Raw genomic sequence first — 24,198 nt, 5'->3', positions numbered from 1 at the left:
TTGAAATTTTGTTAAGAGAGTAGATCTCGTGTTAAGTGTTCTAACCGCAATATGACAAAATTAAAGGAAAAAAATTCAGATTTGATTCTCCCAGCACCCACAATTTCCCTGCAGTTTTAATTAAGAAATGTGTTTTGCTTCCCCTCTGTGTCTGCCGAACTGTATTTCACACAGGTGTTTCCTAATCATGTTGTCGACAAAGGAGCCGGTGAAAACTGTAGCTTAAGCAATACTTTATATAAACACATTGTATAATGTGAGTTGTTTGCTCTTTACCTTCAAATAATTTTTTCAAATGGGGTTAAATCTGATGTCCATGTACAGAAGTTTTCAACAGTACTGTCTTGATAAATCATTTAATAATTCTAGCTTTATTATCTTTCATTCATCAAGTGTCATCTCTTTGAACTTAAACTAAAATCTATTATATCATCTTCTGATTTGGAGACTTGAGTTACTGGGTCAGAACTTTTCCAGGGATGATTTCCTGAGCTATGACATGACGAAGATGCATTTGCTCAGTTTTCTGAGAGCATTTTCGGCAATGACTGTGATCCACCCGTCCACCCGTCCAAAATCTCAGGGCTTGGGGTATTCTTCTCAAGTTACTTCTCTCAATATAGTTTTATTGTCCCAAGGCACTAAGACATAAATATTGTCTGTTAATTCAGACCTTTGCTGCAACTCACAAAGGTACATTTCATCATCTTTGTCACCGCTCCTGAACTTGCCATCCTGCCAGTATTTAGATAGTATTCTAGTACCAGCCCTTGAGTGACTAGCATTTCTAGCCAGATCATTCCTAATTTCTCTAATTAAACCATTCCTGTCTTCTGTGTTTCACAGACAACTTAACCTTCTGAACGTTTTTTTTTTTTCCTGTTTAATTTCTTTGGTGACATTCAAGATCTTTTATTTATTATAGGTATTACTAATTTTAAAGGCAATTCCTGAAAAGTAGAGAAAAAGTAGTTTACTTAAAGGATCTTAGTTATGTGTGTTTCTGGATTATCTTGGCTACTTTTATTAATAGGCTTACAGTTCATTTCTAGCTGTAAGTATATGATTTGATCTATTTTTGGCTCTATTTGGGAGATACAAACAAAATTTGCTTTACTTCCTTTTTAGGAGTATCGAGGGGGTATAAAATATAAGCAAATTTTCTTTCCAGTGAGTTTTAAGTTTTGTAACTGAGATCTAAACAAATTACAGGAACTCTGTAAAACTATATAATATCTGTTTAAACACAGTAAGCCTTGAACCTATATTATTAAACTCGGGGCCAAATTTGCCATTCATATTAACATAGTCAATAGAAAATGTTCATCATATAATGTTAGCAGGAAAAATAGAATTTAGAACACTGTGAAATCTTGATAACAATATGTTATTAACGTTAATTTATATGCATATTGAAAAAAGAGCAAAGGGAAGTAAATATACCAAAAGCATAATGGTGGTTATTCCTGGATTGTAGCATTACTGTGTGAGTTTAATTTGACTTTTTAGTCCTTTGGTATTTTCCAAATTTTCTACAATGAATATGTATTACTTTAAAAATAAAGGCATTTCAAGACGTTCAAGGGACACGTCATTTTATTAAAAATGATTCTGGATTTAAAGAGACGGTTTGTATTAGTTGTAGGTTATTATATGTAAATTTCAAGTTATATCTGGTTTGAATTTGTTGACTACAAAGCTAAAGGAAGCTTTAACAGTAAAAAGAATGATTGGATGCAGTAACCGTAACTTTCATGAGTATAGTCCTGGGGAACCCTAAGCTATCCCATGAGTTATTACATACTCCCCTGTGTTGATCATGCTTATCTCCGCTCATGTAGGCAGGAGGGGCGTTGACAGCCGTTAACTATTAGGCTGTTAAGGTCATACAGCTTCTAAATGGTAGGCCTGCAACTGGACCCTCATCTAGTTTTCTGACTGTTCTCTATATGAGTAAATAAGAAAATGACATCTTCCTTTTTGAAAAGAAAATCATCATGAAGGCCTTTTGTGCTCTTTGTGATTGTGACTGTGTTACTTTTATTCCTTCCTGCTTCTGCCCTGTGTAGATAAAGAAAACACATCAGTATCTTCGTGCCTTTTATGTGCAAGGAACTCGCTGGGCGCTGGGTATCCATTTACTTATCTAATCCTCCCATCAACACTGCGATATAGATATTCTGGTCTCTGTTTTACAACCCAAGTGAAGTCTCTCTAGATTTGTTCATGGCACTGGTGAATTGTAGACATGGAATTGAACCCACTCTTTTTATTTATTATTTTATTTTTTTATTTGTGGCCGTGCTGAGCAGCTTGCGGAATCTTAGTTCCCCGACCAGGGATTGAACCTGGGCCCTCAGCCGTGAAAGCCCAGAGTCCTAAACACTGGACCACCAGGAAATTCCCTGAACCCGCTCTCTCTGACTCTAATGCTCAGCACAGTGAGAGGTGAGTGCCAGGAAAGCTGCATTAGAGGAAGAAAAAGGAGGAGGGAGAGCACACAGAAGACTCAAGGGAAACCATGGCCAATTACACAAAGCGGGTGCGCTGCCGTAGGCGTTTAAGGGGACACACTGTGGAGACAGAGATAACTGGGTTTAAATCCCTGATTCTTACTAGTTCTGTGAACTTCAACAGTACCTATCTTAACCTCTCAGATATTCAGTTTCATTATCTGAAAGTTGGAGACACAGTCATAATAATTTTAATTCTCATGAGGAATACATGAGGTAACTTCTATAGAGATCTCAGTGCACAAGTCCTGGAGTAAAATTAGGACTATGTAAATGTTAGTCCTAAATGATAATGATGATGATGATAGTAGTATTATTTATAAACCTGAAGTTGCACAGCTATATCTGGCCAAGGAAGGGCTTTAATATAAAGCCAAGGATTTAAGCGGAATTAAAAGAAACATTCTAATTGAAGTCTCCTTAAAGACTGAGATAGATTGATAAAAATTTAAGAAATTATGAGAAAGATACCATTTTTTTTAGTTGATTAGTATATTTTGCCTGAAAGGTTTTTGTTGCGTGGGTCATAGTCTTTTAATCCATGTGGCTTGAATATAAGACGTATGGACCCCTATTTGTCATATCTCTTAGTAAGGAGAAAATTAACAGGAGGCAGAAAGAAGGTTAAGGGGCTCCTCTTTGATTTGTGGAAACCAGTAGAAGTGTGTCAGTTGGGGAAGTCCAAGCGTTCTTTAGGTTTTGGGGTGGGGTGATGTGACACAATTGTGTGTGTGTGTGTGTGTGTGTGCGAGAATATGTGTGTGATTTGAGAGCAACTGTATCCTTACATACCCAGCTGTAATTGCTCCATGGTAGAGATTTTTCCTTATGTTAAACCTCAATCTGTTTTATTGTTGTATGTTACTTTAAATAAACATTGATCTTATTAAGCAATTGATTTAATGAAGATTAGGCAGCAAGCTCGCTCTCTTCCCTTTTCTGTTCATTTTGGTCTCCCCATGGCTGGTTTCCTTAAAGCCTCAATGATTGTGGGGCATGTCATTACACCTTTCATAGTTTCCTAGGCTTGAAAATCAGTAAGCTGTACTAGTTAACCTCAGAGACTCCTCCCGTCACTCTAATTCTATAATTCCATGGTATTTATAGTAACATGTCATGTGTGACCTAGGTTTACAGCTTGGACCATGTAGTTACAAGGCATTTGTTAGTGAGTCATTGTTCCTGTCGTGGAAAGAACACCTACATGGACACTGAGTTAACATGAGCCTCTTGTTTGCAAGGCTAACTTGTCAGTAATGTTTTCATTTATTAGAAGGGTGATGTACTGTCCCTTTGCACAAGGATGAGTGTGGTGTACTACAGTCCTTGTAAATTTTGTACTCCCATGATGGTCTTAGCTCAGGCTAATGAGAGGTTGCTTGGAGTGACTGAGATTTAAACACTCGCACTATTATTCTAATCCACTCTGTCTTCTGGAGCGTGAGTGATAGTCAAACAAGACGTTATTATTCTTAACAATAATTTTTTTTTAAATCAGCGCAATGTAAAGGATTAACCGTATCAGCATCTTTCCTTTTTTTGTGCAACTATGGCCTTTTTCCCGAATGACATTTTCCATAAATGCCTCTTTCTTTTCACTGCTATTTATATTTGTTGCTTGTTTTGATTTTCTTAGAGCTTTCCATATGGTATCATTTCTTTGTATCAGACACCATGATCTCATGAGAAAAGCGAGCATACCCAAGGGTGACCTGGGACTGTACCTTTGTTTCCAGAACTCAGGAAAACTTTTGCCTTCCTGTCATTGATGTGTGTTCTGAGCATCTGTTGACATTCTCTTTAGATTCCTTTCTCTTGAGTGGACATACCCATAAAGGAGAGGTATTTGAAGTATGTGGCCGTCATAAATGAATATGAAGCATGCTGTTAATAGGAAATTCCGTGTAACTATTAAATATGCATAGTAAAAACCCTATTGTATGGATTTGAAGCATGTCAGTTTTAGTGACTAAGCACGCAGGCATATAAGTCCCTTTTATTTGGTCATGGCTTGCAGTTTGGTTTTTGCAGAACTATTGAAGATAATAGTAATTCACACAGAATACTCTTCATGTGATATCAATTAAAATAGCACTAATCGGGACTTCCCTGGTGGTCCAGTGGTTGAGAATCTGCCTTCCAATGCAGGGTTTGCGGGTTCGATCCTTGGTTGGGGAACAAAGATCCCGCTTGCCGCGGGGCCACTAAGCCCCCGCGCCACAACTAAAGAGCCCACAGGCTGCAACTAAGACCCAACGCAGCCAAAAAAAAATTAATTAATTAATAAATAAATGTTTTGTAAAAATAGCACCAGTCAGCCTCCTAATGAATCATTTGGCTTCCTTAGACGTCCATTTCATCATCCTTGGAATGTGGAAATAGGTCTAGAACAGGGTTTCTCAGACTCAGTATATCGAGATTTGGGTCAGTTAATTCCTTATCCTGGGGAGGGGCTGTTCCGTGTACTGTTGGACTTTTAGAAGCAGCCCTGGCCTCTACCCACTAGATGCCAGTAGCATCCCTTTAGTTGTGACAAACAAAAATGTCTCCTGACATTGCAGAAATTGCTGCCCCTGTGAGAACTACCGGTCCCGAATCACATTTTAAAGGTATATTCAATTTATTTATTTATTTGGCTGCATTGGGTCTTCGTTGCTGTGCGCAGGCTTTCTCTAACTATCAAATGGTATGATTCTAAGAGTTGGTGAATATAATAATTATGAGAGTCTTGTGACAGTTTCTTCTGTGGAGGGATATGAATGAAGAATAGAGTTGATTTTCCTTTTGCCTCTTTGGAAGTCTTTCTTGGTAAGGTTTAAATATTGCTGTGAACTTGTTCCTTCCATTAAAATTCGATGACTCAGTTATCAACGTGTGACAGAGGACACAGGAGAAAAGCCTTTGAACAAACAACACTTTATGTTTATGGATTTAATACATATGGTTGGGATGGACTAGGCTACTGGGTGAGCGGTTACTCAACATAGTCATTAAAGGTAAGTCCTGGAACATAACAGACATTCCAAAATATCTGCTGAATGGAGGGAGGATGGTAGTTGGACAGGTGAATGAAGGATCTGCTATTGCCAGTTCATGAGGCTTTAGGAAGGGTACGTCATCAGTGACACCTAAAAATGATGGTCATGAAAGCAAAGGAAGGAGGTCATTGGATGTGCGCATTCAGAGCCCCTTTCATCCTTCCATGATTCCCTCCGGGTACCTGCCTGCCTCTGTCTTTCCATAGCCATTTCCTTACATCTCTCTCTCAGGCCCTATATCCTTACTTGCCTGCCCTCCCCCCCTTTTTTAGATTTTTTGGATGTGGACCATTTTTAAAGTCTCTATTGAATTTGGTACAATACTGCTTCTGTTTTATGTTTTGGTCTTTTGGCCACGAGGCATGTGGGATCTTAGTTCCCCAACCAGGGATCAAACCCGCACCCCCTGCATTAGAAGTGCAGAGTCCTAACCACTGGACTGCCAGGGAAGTCCCTTTTCCCCCTTTTATATTTCTTGCCTGAACTGATTTTATTAGAGTTTAAAATATTGTATCACTTCTTTGAATCAGACACCATGATCTCATGAAAAAACGGAACCCATCACGTCTGCCTGTAAACCCACATCTGGGCATTCTTGAGGGAAGGAGAGTTTAATGGTTCTTCTCTGGTCATCTGAATCAAACCAGTGATGTGATTCCTGACGGTCTTTGAAAAATCACCTCCTTTTGATTTTCTAGAGTCCCATGTCTTTCTTTGATAATTGATTCCAGAATAATTAAAGGTTTTGGTCAAAGGACCTTATGTTGATAACTCTGATTGATGGATTCCACGTTAATGTCCTCATCATGATATTATTAGTTTGGCACAGAAGAGTATTTCTTCCATTTTACAGTTAAAGAAATCGAGGGTCCAATTTGTTAAGACATAGAGCCAAGTGTCTATAGTAAGTGAGTAGTTTAGTTATATGAAGGTTAGAACTTCTGAGCTCAGATCCGTATCACCAAGATGGAGGATAGAATCGAGGTATGATAAATAATTTGATACGAACATTGTACTGAATCTGTAGGACCAGAAAATTGAAACATTTTTCTTCATGTTTTGTTTTAAAGTCATAAAAATAATTATCTAGGGTGCTACGTCAAGGTACCATGGCTTTGATTTCATGGGACTATCTTCTCTAAAATGGACACAAGACTGAACATGAAGAACTGTCCTATGAGTTTTATTTTAGCAAATTTTGCTCACGATCTATTTTTTTCTCTTAGACCTTCTCTGACCATGCCTCATAGGAATCTGACAGGAAGCTGCAATGTGAATTGTGGTTGTAAAATACACGAGTATGAGCCAGTCTGTGGATCGGATGGAATTACATACTTTAACCCTTGTCTGGCTGGCTGTGTTAATAGTGGTAACATGAGCACTGGGGTGAGTACATTTCACAAGTTCCTGTACTGTTAGATTTCATATGCAAACACAAGGCTTCAGTCTCCCTTTTCAAGAAACTTCAAATAATCTACAAAATACCTTCTGTCAAACACCCAGAGGAAAGAAAATTATGCAATACTATATCATTTTTTTTTCCAGGGATGATCGGAGCATTTGTGTATAGTGATCTGATTCCACATCAGCACTGCCCTGCTTACATTCTGTGCCAACCCAGTGAAATTTTATAAGGTTGAGTGCTAGCTTTCTCCTTTGTTACCCTGACAGGGCCCTTGTGATGGACTTGAAGGTCAAGACGACCACATTTGGTGCTGATAGAAGAGAATAGGAGAGCACTCCCCTGATCAGAGCCTGTAGACGGGCAATGGTCATTTTTCATAGACTATCAGTTCAGACTTTTTTTTAAAACTTTCAGAGTAAAGATATTTCTGTCAGTTCAAGAATAGGCTATTTTGAGAATTCCCTTCCCCGTGAATTATAAATAGTCTGTAATACTGTGGGAGAAGGTTTTCATATTCTACTCAGTTCTTTATTGAGCCTTGTTTCATGCTTTACGTAAGAACAGATTGTAGGAGGCTGCTTTCATTAAAAGGTTAAAGTGCATTTGCTTGTTCTGTGCAGGCGATATGGGATTATACTGTTGACTGCCTGTTTTGGGGATGTCATATTTGATTTCTGAGTTTTAAACTCTAGTGATAAATTGAGATTCCTTTTGCTGGCCCCCCGTTATGTAATTGGTGAGCTCCAGGGTGTGACTGAATTGAAAGGGACAATGAGATCTATTCTCAGTGGCTAAGTTCTTCCCTGGGAGTGAGTGTGTCCTCTGGTACAGTGTGCTTATTTTGTTTTAACTTTAAAAATAACTTTATTACACTCACTTGATATCATGCTGAAAATCGACAACACAAGCATATAAGTAGCACATAAGCGTCTCTGTCTTATCACAATTTGAAAAATTGATACATACTTTTCTAACAACAGAGGCATGGATTATTCCTATTTAAGCAGCCATGTGTACAACTTGTCTTCTAGTCTAGTTATTGGAAAGGATAAATCAGAAATATGCAAAGATGTCTTGCTACACATTGTAGGGTTAACCAAACAACACACGAAAAACTCAATTCATAAAGAAAACCAAGAGCATTGCATAATTAAAACTCGATAGCAACTTTGACCAACCTTACCCTTGGCAATAAATGTGGACGTAAGTATGCCTAAGGAGGTCATGCACACAGATGACCACATGTCCTATTTTATGGAATCTAGTTCCATTTCTGGACTATCTTTCCTGGGAGTGCAAAAAGAAGGGGGTGGAAGGAGATAACATCAGGCTTTCTGGACCTTACTGTGGTCCAGACATCTGGTCATTTGCCAAGATAAACAATAACCTGAGGCTGCAAAACTCTCTTCAGGGGAGTGGGGAAAACATGGGCTCCTTGGGGATCGTATCCCCGGGTCAGCCATCATTCTTACAAAGAGGCCCACAGTCCTTGGAGCACAGGCAGTCAAACAGTGGCCCATTTGTTCCTCCTGCTTCTCTAGGGGGTCAACAGGTCACAATGACAGTGAATTCATCTGATGTCCATTCAGTGAAAGCAGTGAAAGCATAATAGGCAGGAAAGGTTAATTGGCTGTTTTGTTTGAAACACGTTTTTAGTCCCTTGCATTAGCTGGTTTCAAATGAAACAGCCAATGATATGTTCACTATTACAGACGCTGAAGTCATCACGGTTGCGTTATGAATTCTCTGTGTTTATTTAACAGATGTTTACTTTAGGTCCTACACTGTGTTCAGGGTTATGCTAGGCACTCTGGTGAGCACAGATAAAAGTAAGGCTTAGTCCCTGTTTTTGAAGGACTTCTTTAATTGGAGAGCCCAAGAATTAAACAGCCATGGAAACAGCATATGACTGTGACCCCGAATGAGCATATGGAATGTGAATGGTATAGAATTGAATGCTGAAAGCTTCTTACCAAAGTTTAGGTTTAAACCATCTTGACCAGCAGATTTTGATGTTGTTAGATGCACTCTTTGGATCCTGACTGTTAAAACGAGGAAGATATTTCCTTTTCTTTCTTTTTCTTTTTGGCCACTCTGTGAGGCTTGTGGGATCTCAGCTCCCCAACCAGGGATTGAACCCGGGCCATGGCAGTGAAAGCCTGGAATCCTAACCACGAGGCCACCAGGGAACTCCCAGAAGATACTTTCAATGAAATATTCTGCATCTTTTTAAATACTAGAGTGATTTTAGAGCATTTTAACTTTGACTATTCCTATGCTGAATTTCGCTTAGCGTCCAACTGATCTTTGTTATCGCTTAGATACGGAATTACACAGAGTGCACCTGTGTCCAAAGCCGCCAAGTGATCACGCCTCCCACAGTGGGGCAGCGCAGCCAGGTCCGCGTGGTTATTGTCAAAACGTATCTCAATGAGAACGGCTATGCTGTGTCGGGGAAGTGTAAACGGAGCTGTAACACCCTCATCCCGTTCTTAGTTTTTCTGTTCATAGTGACCTTCATCACAGCATGTGCCCAGCCATCAGCCATCATAGTAACTCTCAGGTGAGGACAGCATTCAACGTCTAGGGTGGGTTATACACTCAGAGCTGCCAGGATTCCTGGTCCAGACTGGGGGCTGATGTGGTAACACAGAGAGGAAAGCAACGTGAGATTGTGCAGGAAAGTGCAGACATTTCCCTGGTGAACTTAAGAGAAGGGAGTTTTCCCATGTCAGGAAAGGAAAGGAAGAGGGTAACATTTCATACTTCCGAACTTTCTTTATTCAGATGCGTTCTCTCCCTCTAGGTCAGGGAAACTTATTTTGGGTGCCTTTGGTCCCTGAAGTCTCTACCCTAAAAGGTTCAAGTTCAGGAACTGAAAGCCGTGACCGTTGTAGCTACAAGAAACCTGGCCCTAGAGGAGGCGGCAAGTCATTTGGGGAAGTTGCTAAATTGTGCACATAGCAAAGAATATTATCTCCAACCTTGTAGATGTTTAATACTCCAGGATCCGTGCCATTGCTGCTGGTCTTGCAGTTCCAAATGCTGCTTTAATAAATTCCACTGTCATAAAATTTTGACATCGAATCAAGGAAAGGGCAGACCCGGAAACGTATTTATTAAGTTGTTCATGCTGTGCTTTCTTTGCTGTGTTACATATCCTGTTCGTGTTGTTTGGCTTCTAAGAGAGAATGTGAAAGTTACCTGAATGGAAGCCCTATTTAAAATGCTGACACCAGCACATTCGGATCAGAGTTTTGGTATTCGCAGTAAAGACTGCAGTGGACCAAGGAAGGAAGGGGGCAGCGTGGTGAAGAAACAAAAGCACGCCCACAGCAGCCTTACGGGGGCTGGGATGCAGGGTGATGAGGGAGTGAGGGGTGTCAGTCTCTATTCTCCCTTTTATGTCCTCCCTGGTTCCTCAGTACCCCACAATGCTGGGCACCTGGTGGGATGCATCTGCTGAGACGTCGTTCTTAGCAGGGCAGTTGGGCTGCTCCCATGCTTTTTCTGCATGTTCTGACTTCCCTTCTGTGGGACGCTGAGTTAGACGATGTTCAGCCGATGCATTCCTTGATAGATAACAGCACACAAAAGTCCCATTGGTCCCAATGGTTGACTCACTCAGTTCCTCCATCAGCAGATACTTACGGAGTAACAAACATGTGTTCCACACTGGGGAAATTGCTGTGAGAAAATAAAGAAATTAGCGGAAAAGAGGACAGACATGCTGGTCCTTGGGAATTTTACATTATATGCTGAGAACACTATGTGTATGGGATAGAAAGGATAAAGTACTTCGCCATGAAAAAATGTGAATCATTAATAATGTAACACTTTGAACTTTAATTCTACAAGAGATGTTAAATAACCCAGATAAGGGCTGCCCATTTCATAATGTTCAAACATGGCAGGTCACCAGTTGGCCTCTAACCCAAAACTTGAGCAAAGGAGCCCTTTAATCTTTACTAATTACAAAATCAATAGACTCCAATCTTCCTGCCATGTGGGAATTACTTGGAGCATAAGTTTTAGGAAAAGAAGAGACTGTGAGGTCACTGGGGAGGGTTCATTCTTTTTCTAACTTTTGACTTGTTTCCTACACATTTTGGGACCATTTTTTAAAAAAACCTGTTTTCTCTATACTTGAGAAATTACAGGAGTCATGTTCAGTGTACACACCTACCATTCTGGGAAGTGCAGGCAAACAGAGAAAAAGAATGCAATAGTTAGGATAAAATACTATATATATATATATATATATGTATATAATTTTTTTAACAGAATTGATTTCGCAAACTCAGAGCCACTTCTGTACCTTCAGCAAACTCAGTTAGAGCCACTTCTGTACCTTCACCTTCTATACCTTCAGCTCTGAACCTTTGTCCTTCCACCGTTATTTACACAAAAAATAGAGTTAATCGGAGTTTCTCTGCAGTCTCACTGGGGAGACCGTTATTCGGTGATTTAGCCATAATCGGTCTTGTTCTGCTATTTTTAGTAAATTCTAGCGAATTCAGTATTTTGGCCCAGCATGTTTGGTCCCTGGCTCTGCCGCTAAGCAAGCTTGATTTGACATTCATTTTCCTCAGACCATTATTCTAAAACATTTCTTTCTTTACCTTCTTCGTAGGTCCGTAGAAGATGAAGAGAGACCTTTTGCCCTGGGAATGCAGTTTGTTTTATTGCGAACACTTGGTATGTTCCTGTATTTCCAAGAGTGCCTCTCTGTTCCTCTTTGTAGATGGCAAATTTCCACTGTCCTTTAAAAATGGCAAGTCATTTGTTACCATTCATAGTAGCTAGGATTTCACAGGTTAGTGGCGAGGCACAACTTCCTCATTTCCTGACTTGGACTAAAAGCTGACCAATTCTGTCACTGATGAAAGAAAACAAAACTGACTTTAGATCCGTTTCTCTTTCACTGTGAACGTAAACTTGGGCTAAATTCCCCAGAGTTTTGTAGAGTAAGAAATCTTGAACCAAGAAATTGTTACGGGCTTATGATCCTGTTTTTTTGGTCCCTTTTGTGCCTTTGTTACATGAAAGTGATGGGAATTGGTGTTCATTTTTTTGTGTGTGTGAAAACTTCAATTCCTTACTTCTTTCCAGTCATTTTATTGGGCTGGGTAAAGAGTATACCAATCAAGTTTCCTGAGGAAAAGAGATTAAAAATTCTACAAAAAAAAAAGAAAGTTTTCCAAACTGATACATAAGGACTAGGTTTTGCTTATTAACAAAAGAAGCTCGTTAGCGCTATGTCAATGGGGTAGGTCCCAGAGTTTATTTGGACATGAAGAATAGCCTTCTGATTTTTACAAACACTGTATCACTTGTGATGTCTTGGGACAGTGACTGGGAAACAGCGTGTGAAGTGGCCCATTCCCTTGATGGATTTCAATGTATTTTTATATGACTTCCTCATCGTCAGGCATATTTTTTCTATCTTAAGTGGCAGTCTGTCATCTTCTTCAGCTGTTATTTTCCCCAGTAATCAGTATCATTGTCCACAGCACAAAAAATTACTTCTTTGATTCAAGCTGCTCATTTCAATCTTGAAGGATGAAACATTTTAAACCCTTAAAAATCATCTGGCCCTTGACAACATGAATGTGCTCTGAAATTCTCATTTTGTCTCATGTTGTGCTCGACGGCCCAGACTTAGAGTGAGGACTTGTCAGTGGGCATCAAAGGCTTCTGGTTGCTTTGAATTAGGTGACTTATTTTTTGTTTTTAAATATCAGATTTTAATTTTACTTATTTTGCGGAGGGGGCGCCGTGCCACACGGCTTCTGGTATCTTAGTTCCCCGACCAGGGATTGAACCCCCGCCATGGCATTGAAAGCACCAAGTCCTAACCACTGGACCGCCAGAGAACTCCCTGGCCGGCTTAATTTTTTGGTAACATGAAAGCACCGTTTTCCAAAGAACGCTGGTTCAAGGAACGACTGACATTCTTTGATTTAGTTAAGAAGTTTGCCTTATACTTCTCACTGAAAACAAAAAAGTTATTTTCAAAGAAGGAAATGTGTTTAGCAAAGGGGTAGTTGAATAAGAAAAGAAAAAAGTAGTTCCTCCTTTTTGCTTGGCCTGTCTCTGATGCCAGGGGCTTGGGTGATTTCATAGGGATGTGGAATAAGTCAAGAGATGCACACCACAGCGTAAGGAATTAGTGGAGGGAGAACAAACATATCAGGCATTTATTATTTAATTCAACCTTACCTTAAGTTCCACTGATTATGAAAAAATATAGTTAGGCCAACCAGCCACTTTCCATTTCCCCAAGTGCCAAAGCAAACAGAGAGTTTCAGGTATTTCAATGATGTTAAATTTTTGAAAAGTGAAACATAGTTGATGTGCAATATTATGTTAGTTTCCAGTGTACTACATAACAATTTGACATTTGCAAACGTTACGACATGATCACGATGTAAGTCCAGTAACCATCTATCCCCATACAACATTATTACAATATTATTGACCGTAGTCCTTATGCTGTGTATTACGTCCCTGTGACTTATTTATGATTTAAGTTTTGTACCTCTTAATCCACTTCATCTATTTGCCCAGCCCAATAATGTTACATTTCAGTTGTAGTGACCATATCTCCTTTCAAATGAATACGGCGTATTTAAAAAGGTATCACTTGGGGGACTTCCCTGGCGGTCCAGTGGTTAAGACTCCGTGCTGCCAATGCAGAGGGGTCGGGTTCGATCCCTGGTCAGGGAATTAAGATCCCACATGCCGTGTGGTGCAGACAAAAGATAAAAATGTACCACTCGCAGCCTCCTGGGCTATTAACCCACCTGTCCTCTCTCCCTTCTTCCCCTCCTCCATCCCTTCCTCCCTTCTCTCTTTTCTTCTTCCTTTCCTTCCATTCATCACTTCCTTTTATAAACCCTTATTGAGGATCCATGGGATGTCCTGATAGGTCCTTGGGATGCGAAGAATAAAAGGCATGGTCCCCGCCATCGAGGAGCTTATGGGCGACAGACTTACAAATAGTTTAAATACTGGGTGATAGTGGACAAAATGGAGGTGTACACAAAATGCAATGGTAATATGGTAGCATCTGAATGAGTCAGGAATTTAAAGGGGGAGTAGATATTTGCAAGGTGAACAAGTTGGGAATGGGGACACATTTCAGCAAAGGGGGTAGCATGTAATGAAGGAGGTCTACTTGGGTAGACATTTTTCCTTATGGGAGTAAAGAAATGTCTACATCGTAGCCCAAACAATGAAGCTGCTACTCCTCACAGGTGCTGCATAAGCTGTGAAGATGAATATTATGCCTTATTTATTTCCATACTCCAGGAGCCATCTGATGTGGTTTCCGACTTACAGGGCACAGTGCTTGCCTGATACTCTTCCTGCATCCAAGGCTAGAACCCAACCCACAAGATCTAAGCGTACTGAATGTTTGTGGATCATAAAGGGTTCTAATATGGCCAGTTGTGTACTTCATAACAAAATCGGATTTTTTAAGTTGAAAAGGATTCCCTAATTGCATTTCTTTTTTTTCTCGGCTGGGCAGAGAGGCTGTGGGATCTTAGGTCCCACACCAGGGATTGAACCCTGGGGCTACGGCAGTGAAAGCACCGAGTCCTAACCACTGGAACGCCAGGGAGCTCCCCTCCCTCATTGCATTTTTATCAATAGAAATTTTTATGTCTAAAGATGTGTTAATGCTTTTTAGACATTTTATATCATAATATGTCAACTATAATAAATAATAATACATTTTAAAATAAATATCATAAAATGCCTAAAAACCAAAACACATTCTGACTGAGTTGCAAACTAGAAGATTTAAAGTATTTACAATTTAGTGAGCGTTTCTACGATAAGAATATTATGACAAGATGTGGTACATATTTACAAAAAATCAAGTAACACGAGAAAACCACTCCCTTCCACTGGTTTTTAGAGCGAACAAGCATCCTGTTAATTTACAGATCTGTTTCCTCTTATAAGATGTGCTAACTCTTTTCCTTTTTCTTTTTCTCTGACAACTCTAGCATACATTCCTACTCCAATTTACTTTGGAGCAGTTATTGACACCACCTGCATGCTGTGGCAACAGGAGTGTGGCGTGCAGGGCTCTTGCTGGGAGTACAATGTCACATCATTTCGTTTTGTCTATTTTGGTTTGGCAGCTGGCCTCAAACTTGTTGGCTTCATTTTTATTTTTTTGGCCTGGTACTCCATTAAATACAAGGAGGAAGAGCTACAGAGGCAGAGGTGGAGGGAATTCCCACTGAGCACTGTGAGTGAGACGGTGGGCCACACCGACAGTGCCGATAAGTCTGTCCGGACTAGATCCTGCCCAGCTTTCAGCACCCAGGGAGAATTCCACGAAGAGACTGGTCTGCAAAAAGGGATCCAGTACACAGCACAGACCTATCCGGGGCCCTTCCTAGAAGCAATAAGTTCCTCCCCAGACCAGGGGCTGGAAGAAAGCCCTGCTGCCATGTAGCCTCCCTTCTGAAGCTTGAAAATGGAAGACTTTTGTTGGTTGAGTTGAATATGGTGACTCAAGAAACACCCGTGCCTTCTTTTCTTTCTTTCTTTTTTTAACCTCTAAAGACACAATCCTCAAACCAACAAAACTCAGTATACACAGCCACTGTTGATTGAGGGCTGGATACCTCAACAAGACTGAGCCTTTCCCCCCCTTCTCTCCAAGAAGAAGGAGTTTAGATAGATTTGTTACCATTTCTGAGTTAATTTTGACGCTAATGCTCCAATATGGTATAAGGCTGGGTGCACGACTAACAGAATCATGGGAAGTGTGATGGCGGTGCCTATCATTAGCGTGCGCTCTGAACAAGGGTGAGCTTGACCATGATTTTGCGTTGACAACGCAAAGGGTTTAGATGTGAACACCTACTGTGAGTCCTGCTACAAAGCACAAATGAATTTGCCTCAACTATGCAATTTGATTGGGAAACTGTAAGTGCAGCCTGTTACTTTCGGTGTCAGAGACTAAAGGAGATACGGTTCTGAAATTAGGAAGCGAAACTTTCCCTAAAGTACTGCTAATAGCATTGTAAGCCATAGCAGAGCTAAAAATCAGGTAGAACTTTTCAGATGCTTCAAAGGAACCTTAAGCGTAGCGTGAAAAAGGGAACAGCTACTTCGTTTCATAAGACACCTTCTCTTTTAGTCTATCTGCCCCACCGTAAAGGAGTTAAAGAAGCTGCTGAATCATGAACCGGAGAGCTTGAATATCAACTTCAGGATTCTTTCATAAGGGGTTTTAACACTCGTGTGCTAAACAATATGGCTAGAAACTGTCATTTGAGATGCATAATAAGGAAAGAAACTGATGGCTTTCTCATCCAAAGAAAATTGCTGCAGAAATTCTTTTAGTTTTTTGGTTTTTTTTTTTTTTTTTAGTATAAATTTATTTATATTTTCGGCTGCATTGGGTCTTCGTTGCTGCACGCGGGCTCTCTCTAGTTGGCAATGAGCGGGGGCTACTCTTGGTTGCGGTGTGCGGGCTTCTCACTGCGGTGGCTTCTCTTGTTGAGGAGCATGGGCTCTAGGCGCACGGGCTTCAGTAGTTGTGGCTCACAGGCTCAGTAGTTGTGGCTCGCGGGCTCTAGAGCGCAGGCTCAGTAGTTGTGGCGCACGGGCTTAGTTGCTCCGCGGCATGTGGGATCTTCCCAGACCAGGGCTCCTGTGTCCCCTGCATTGGCAGGCGGATTCTCAACCACTGCGCCACCAGGGAAGCCCTCTTTTAGCTTTTAAGGGCCCACATAAGGGTTGTTGAGGATTGTAACCTTGACACTCAAAATAGTTGGAAAAAGAAATCCCACAGAAGTAAGATTGAGTCTCACCTGACCATTTTAGTTATATACCTGGAAGCACTAGCCCATGTGTAGCTTTCTTTTTTATGTGCAGAAAATTGCTGCAGTCACTCTGAAATGATGTCGTTTAATCAGGAAGATCACCTTGAACACAGGAGGAGGGAGATCTGTGAGCTGGATTTAGGTTATGATCCCAAGTAATGGTTAAAAATTATGTAAAATAAACTGGTCTGTCGTACTGAATCCTACCTTATCTGAATCATTTTATACCTCCATTTAATTCCTTTCTACTGTAACCTTCTTGAAGTGACTCTGAGAGAGGATTTTTCTGTTCCCAAATGCCCTTGGTGTTCAACATCCATCATCCTTTTCAGTATCTCCCAGCACATCACTTTGATTTAGATGCCACACAGAATGTTTTCTATATGGTCCTTCAGGTAGATGCCTCCTGACGGCACTGTGGACTGATAGCAAGTTAACTCATGGAATCTGGCTGCTCAGAAAAAGAATCATGACAACTCAGACTTAGGAGGGACTATCACGTACAAATATCAATACGATTGTGGACGGTGTCTGCCAATGAGCCTGTGCTTCTGTAAGACTAATTTGGGAAATGGTTTCCTTGGCAGATTTACAGTCTTCCACAGAAGGGATGAGACTGACCCATGATTCTGGCTTTTTGCCCTCCATCCATGGCTGCATAGGTGGAGTTGTGTGAATATTCCTGGGTTCAAGGTTGTCTCCTTCTCTACCTAGGAATGTCATGGGTCAAATGGTTCTCTTGGTTGCATGCAGTTTATGGAGAGGGTTCTCATTGTTAGACTAAATAATGTCCACAAGGGGTGGAGTCAGTGGTCCCAGGTGACAAGGACTTCCCTCGGGGCAGACTTGTTCGGCTAAGTCACGAGGAGCATCGTTGCCTGTAATTACACTGTGTCTGTCAAACTGGTCAACTTGGTGTAGTTTGAAGGTCTTCAGAGAATTTTGCTGATGTCTTCTTGTCTACTCTGGGGGCTTAGTGATCCCCGTTACCCTTTGTGGGAGATCTTTAATCCTTTAGAAGAGGAAGTTTCCTTTTGTGTTGGAGCTAAAGATATGTAGATTGGGAATAGGTGTTTTCTTAATTTTCCTCTGATGGTTAAGAAACTGCATTGAGAGAATTTTAGTGGGATTGGCCCTTTTTTTTTTTTTTTTGTAACTAAGATTGTGTGTTTCAACACTCTTAGAATTTCTCTCTTCTTAGTAGCACATTTTGAAAAGGAGCTCCTCTTAGAAATCTACAACCTGAAACGATGGACTCATCAGGTATAATTAGAGACCCCCCCTCCCCCTTCTCTACCATGAACAGTCATCCAGTTCAGCCATCGCTGACCGAGCACCATTTCCCTATCAGGCACCATTTTACCCAATTACCACCTGCCAATCTATGAAATCCTTTGGGTTGATTAGGCCATGATTCAAAGAAATTGGCCTGAACTGTACACCACAATGTTAATATTGTACTTCCTCAAGTATCTGGTACTTATGAATAGCAGGTATATCATTACTGTGTTGTTGGTGAATGTAGAATAAGTGGTAAAAATCTTGGGGGACTGACATTTTGGAATATGTACCAAATAAGAGCTGTCCCCAAAATGCTTTGGGTTCTGGTGGCATCATTGGACTATTACATAGTCAACTGAAGTGACTACTTGATAGATGACACCATTTAATTGTATATATATATGAGGTCCTTATATGCTTGATAATAAATTGGTCGTGTTACTTTAGAGTCACCACTCCTGTTAAAAGTTTAATTGCCACTCTCCGTTAGCTTAGGCTTCTATTTACTTATTTTTTTGGAAAGGTCACCTTCTTCTTTTAAAAACTCTATAGACGAATGTATTATTTGACTTTAATACGCAAATATAATATCCTGAGTCTAGCCTATTAATTTAGAAACCCCAGGGGGTGGAGTGGACGGTTAGTACACATTATTCTGGTTATCTTCTGTAGCTTGAAATCCATATCCTTTGTAGGTGGATGTAACTCTTGAAAACAGTCAAAAGTCATTCAGAACTAGGGTAGGGGAAAGAAAGGAGCAGCAGAGAGGAAACAAATTAGCATCTGTGGAATGTTGACTATTGGCAGAGTGTTTTTGTCAAGCGCTTAATATACATCATGCATTTAAATCCTCTTAATAACTTTGCAAGATAACTATTTTTATTGTTTTTCTTTTTTTAAAACAGATCATGAAAACTGAGGCTCAGAGAGTTAGTGTGATTTGTTTAGGATTGTACATAGTGGCCAAGTCAGGGTTCAGACACATGTTTCTCTATTGTGCACTTCTTACACTACATAATGCCGGACAGTAGTTTTGGTTAACATAGGTAAGATGTGACTATAAGATAGTGAGGTGAAGCATTTCATTTTTTGATGTGTTACTATTTCTGAAGAGTAATTATTATTTCCTTGTGTAAAACAAAAAAAAATCTGTAGGAAACATCAAAATTTAATGTTTTGATTTTCAAGGTAAATTTACATTTATTTACCGAAGTCTTATATTCACAATTGTTCGTCCTAACATACCTCAAGTATTTATTTAGAGTTCCTATTTAATATAGAACAAATCCAATTTTAATGTTAACATTTAGTCTCAGTAGAGTTTCTGAAATGAATCTTAATGAGGAAAGGTAGTTCAGATTTGTTGAATCTGAGTTTGGGGGATTTCAAGTGTATGCTTTTTCCGCCCCCCCCTCTTTCAGAATGTTAACATTTATATTAGTTTTTTTAAGTGACTATAGCTTTTAAGTTTCTTAATAAAAGTTTTAAATGGACACATACAAAGTGTTGCATGTTCAGTGAACAGATAAGTGTTGTATGTTATAAACCAAACCACAATCCCATTGTTCCTGACTGGTACCATTAGTAGCTGCAGGAAAAAACAGGAATCTGTGCCTAGAAATGTCAGCTTACCTGCAGAAGGTAATGGCAGTCCTACCTTTTTACCAACCACCAAGACACTTCTCCCTTAGACTGCATTTCCAGCTTGCATTGTTTGGTGGACTTGGAGCCTGTTTCTTTTTGGAGCCTGTTTTGTATCAACTACAAGTGCACCAAAGGGAAGAGAAGCTTCATAGTTTGAATGGACCTGAAGCATTTGCAGAGATTCTCTAGTTGTGCCCGGGAGCAGCAGGAGAGGCCAAGCCTGGAGTGGTAGCCAGTTATACTCTGTGACGTCGTGTGCACTTCAAACATCCTAAGTGGCACAGAAATAGGAACGTAACTATTGATATATAGGTGCATACTGAGTAGTCTAAGTAGCAGATAGATATCAAAATACTGCATAATTCCAGAATTGCCTAGACTGCAGTTTTGCTAATTCTGTTAATACAGACTGGTAGATATCCTTTACACACACATATTGGCATTTCCTCTTTCACGGAACGGAAGGGAGTGCCATGGCTGGTAAGGCGAAGTTCGTGGCCTCGCGCACTTTATCTTTTCTGTCTTCTCTCCTTTCCTTACCTTCCAGGATGCTGCTGGGATCTGTCCCAGACTTCTTGCCACATAGGAGTCAGATCTGTGTATGTTTGAAGAGGTTATTTTAAGCACTTCGTTTTTACTCAGCCCTAGGAAGGGTCAGATATGACGAAAACCCTCCCTGGGTATTTGCTTTTGCAACATTAAAAAATAAATGCCTCGGTGGTAAAAGTATTTGACGATGCATGCTCACCGCAACAATGCACCACTGAATTCACAGTATTTCACTGATAAGGGGCGGCATGTGCTTTGCTTTTGGAAATCTGAAGAAGTACTCAGAAAACAAACGCTTATTACTCTCGTTACTACAGTTAATCCATGAACTTTACACTGCAAAAATGGAGTGTAAGGGTGAATACTTTTCTACAGAAAACTCAGCGCTTTTGATATTTATTTAAGCAAGAATAATCAGATGCTACAAAGAATTTCAGAGAGAGGGGAAAATATATTTCAGATAATCTTTTCCTATTTCTTCTCCAAAAAAAAACCTTACGCCCATGTAAGGTGTTTTTAATATTGAGGTTTTGAAGGTGTTGTCTTTTGCTGGTATACTGTTACATAGTAAAATTGAAGGAGAAGATATTATTGAAAACTAAAGTAATTGCAGGGACATTTTAAACCAAAGGGGTGAACAAAACAAGTTTAAAGTTTGTGTGTAGAAATGAAAACTAAGGATAATTGGTAAGGTATTATAGTGGGCATTTTTCTTAAAATACATACCTCTACCCCAAATATTAATTTAGAAACATGAAACAGGCAGGTCAGCCTCTAACTCTTTAGTTAAAGGAAATGTAATACTGTGTCAAATAAACTGGCATTAGGATCCTAGTGGAGTGTGTGTTCAGCGTGTGTGTTTTTGTGTGTAGGGCTGTGCTTGTGATGAAAGGCTGTTTTGAGTTGTTGCGTAAAGGAGTTTGATTTTGTGATTTTTAAAATGAATATTTATTTGGAGACCTCTTAGGGTAATGAGAAAGATATATAATTCCTGTGTTTAATGAAATCTATTGTCAATGTACTAATAAACCTTGGTTTATAACATCTTGAATACTTGATCATTGAGAGTTCAGAAAAAAAGTAAAAAAAAAAAGAATAAAGTGTGTTGGATTGAAATTAGTTTGTCTCTTAGGATTTTTGTTGTTTGAAGAGATGAAGAAGTAATGATGTGAGTGTTTTCTCCCACTATAAAGACACAGGGGTTTACTGGGATTAAATGGGCCTCAGCTTACTCTGGAAAATGGCAGTCATGCACTCCTTATGTAACTGATAACTGCCTTGAAGCCAAGTGTCCCACGTGGGATAAGACTATAGTTTCAGAAGTCTGCAGTAGCACATTTTCCATTGAGTTAGCAAAGAGAATAATAATATTTCACCACTTACCTATGTAAATTCAAACAGAATTTGGGGTTACAGAACTATATGCCTTGAATATGGTTCGTGTTAGTCAGGATAGGCTAAGTTATGCTTAAATAACATGCCAACCCCCAAATCTCAGTGGCCTCATAGCACAAAAGTTTATTTCTCATTTACGGGACAATTTCTGTGTGGGTCTGTTCCACAGAGTCCCTCAGGGACCCAGACTGATGAGACTTCCCCATCTTGGAAGTTGCCCCATTCAGGGTTGGTTTTGGTTGCTGAGGCAAAGAGCCCAGGGAAAAGCAAAAGTCCTTTTCTCTTTCTCAGCCCGGAAGTGACACATGTCAAACCGCATTAGTCTGAACTAGTGCCATGTTCCTGCCTAACTGCTGGGATCCTGGGAGTGTCGGGGAGCAGATGGTGGGCATTTGATGGGTATTCTTCTTTGCCACGCTGTTGATCGTGATAAGTTAAGGATAAAATTGGTAACCCAAGGGAAAGTCTCAAGCCTAAAAAAGAATGATTTCCAAAGGAGTGAATATCAAAACTTGATCAACAAAGCAGTTAAAGGCTCCCTTTCCCCAGTCTCTACTGAATAGCAAGCTAGTCATTGCTCAAGGGGCCCAGGAGCTGGCCTGTGACTGGAGGAAGAACTTGTGGTCAGACCCCAACCAAGGAGAAAAAGCGCTGGATTTTGAGGTCTTGTCTGACGGCCAGCAGAGTTTTCTAAGTACACTGGCATCTAAAACTTTTGAGTGAGAGGCGGAAGGAGCTGAAGGAGCCATGGAAATAACAGCATGACTCATGGACTGAAGTGCAAAGTGGTTATATTTAGAACCAGCTTCGAGCACTCTATAGGCGGAAAGCAGGGCGATTGATTTCCATTTCTCCCTCCATCACTCCCTTGCACACCTAAACCAAAAGGTCACAGTGGCCCGAGATACATGGATTAATTGGAGGGAGTGTGCGCTTCTGTGCTGACTTCTGGGTAAAGCTTTCTTTTCCTCCGTGGCTTCGTGCATGTAACAAGGGAGCCGTTTATGTAAAAAGCAGATAGTAATCCCTGCCCAAGTCTACCATCTTCTCTTCAGTTATGTGTGCAATTTAAGCCAAAGGATTCTCTTGAATCTCTTCAGTATCGCACACTTTCAAGGGAGAGGCAGAGCCTTTCTGGAATTTGTGCCATTTGAAATGGACACATGAGAAAACGGTTTCTCTTTAAGAAAGGAAGAGAGCAGAAAGGTTATGAAGGTGGCCACTCATCTTCCCTGCTTTAGCCCCAGCCTTGGTAAAACCTCAGCAATTTTAAGAGCTGTTAAAAAACATCCAGTGCCTTTCTTCTTTTTAAAGTTGTCAGCGAGGCAGAGATGGCCTCTGTTGCTTCAGTGTAGGGGAGCCAGAAAACATTTTTAATTGCACGGAGTCATTGGAAATCAAGGAGATCAATATTCGGTGCTCACTCTTGAATTTAAACGTCAAAGTTTGATGCAATTCCAACTCATAATACCAATATAAATCAGTGGAAAGCTAAACTGTTCTTTGGCTCGCTGGAATGGCTAAGATCCTAGGCGCTGAAGAAAGCGCGAAAACTTGCCACGGATCAAGTTCTAGATGTTTTCTTGTCGAAATGATAGTGCTGCTACTTTAGAAAGCAATGTAAATGGCAGCTTTGCCAAGGGCCCAGGTCCTGGCGCCCAGCAAAGAGGTCTTTAGTTGCACTAGAGTGACACCTAATGGTCATTATGGAAAACACAGGCTGTAATCTCGGCCCTTTCAGCTCCTGGGTTTGATTGAGGAGCTCCTAGTGACCGGATACATATCAGGGTTGTACGGTGGATGACATCTCCTCTTTGGATGAAGCCTTTTAGTGGTTGTGTCCACTCTAGCTCTGGGTCACCTGTGCTGTTGAGCTAGGAGGCGAGGTAACGTGGGGGAAGAGGTTTGCGGCGGGGAGGATGCAGATTCTGGAGTCCTGGGATGCCCACCTGTGCGGGGGGCTAGAAACTCAGAACAGAAGGTAGATACCTTCACTCACCACTTCCTTTTGCCAGCAGAAAAATGAAGCGACGCTGAGCGCAAAAAACCCTCAACATTTGTCGTTTCCTTGTCCCCCAACCTTCTGCAGTGCTTTCCCTAACACCAGGGAGCAGGGACACCCTAGTCCCAGCAGGAGCAGTCTAATTTTTGAAAGTCATTCTCTCTGCTTACTTCGTACAGCAACAGGCGCACTATCAGCCCAAAGTATTAGGCTGGGGACGTCCCCAAAGTCCACCACACAACTTAGAGGAAGGTGAGTTGTCTAGACCAGCATGAATTACTGTTCTACTGTCCACATTAGGTAAGTTTCTTGGTCAGAAATGGGGGAAGGAACCTATATGGGAAAAGAATCTAAAAAAGAGTGGATACATGTATAAGCGTAACTGATTCACTGTACCACTGAAACTAACACAACACTGCAAATCAACTATACTCCAGTAAAATTTATTACTGGAGTATACCACTGAAACTGTACCACTGAAACTAACACAACACTGCAAATCAACTATACTCTAGTA

The 24,198-nt window shown here is 40.5% G+C and overlaps 1 protein-coding gene across 2 annotated transcripts in view; it reads left to right on the top strand.

Annotated features, from left to right (window-relative positions):
- The window catches only part of SLCO5A1 (solute carrier organic anion transporter family member 5A1), a 130,359-nt gene extending 106,161 nt beyond the window's left edge, over window positions 1-24,198 (top strand). The window contains exons 7-10 of one of the 2 annotated variants that reach the window (XM_033842945.2): window positions 6,778-6,937; window positions 9,278-9,519; window positions 11,590-11,654; window positions 14,975-24,198. In XM_033842945.2, coding sequence (XP_033698836.1) covers window positions 6,778-6,937; window positions 9,278-9,519; window positions 11,590-11,654; window positions 14,975-15,432 — 925 coding nt within the window. In that variant the 3' untranslated portion in view covers window positions 15,433-24,198. The other variant, XM_033842946.2, reaches the window with a different exon arrangement.

Source organism: Tursiops truncatus, chromosome 17, assembly GCF_011762595.2.
Source record: "Tursiops truncatus isolate mTurTru1 chromosome 17, mTurTru1.mat.Y, whole genome shotgun sequence".
NCBI classification, from domain to species: Eukaryota; Metazoa; Chordata; class Mammalia; order Artiodactyla; family Delphinidae; genus Tursiops; species Tursiops truncatus.
Note: the sequence above shows the minus strand (reverse complement) of the source record. Positions and strands in the feature narration are given on the sequence as shown.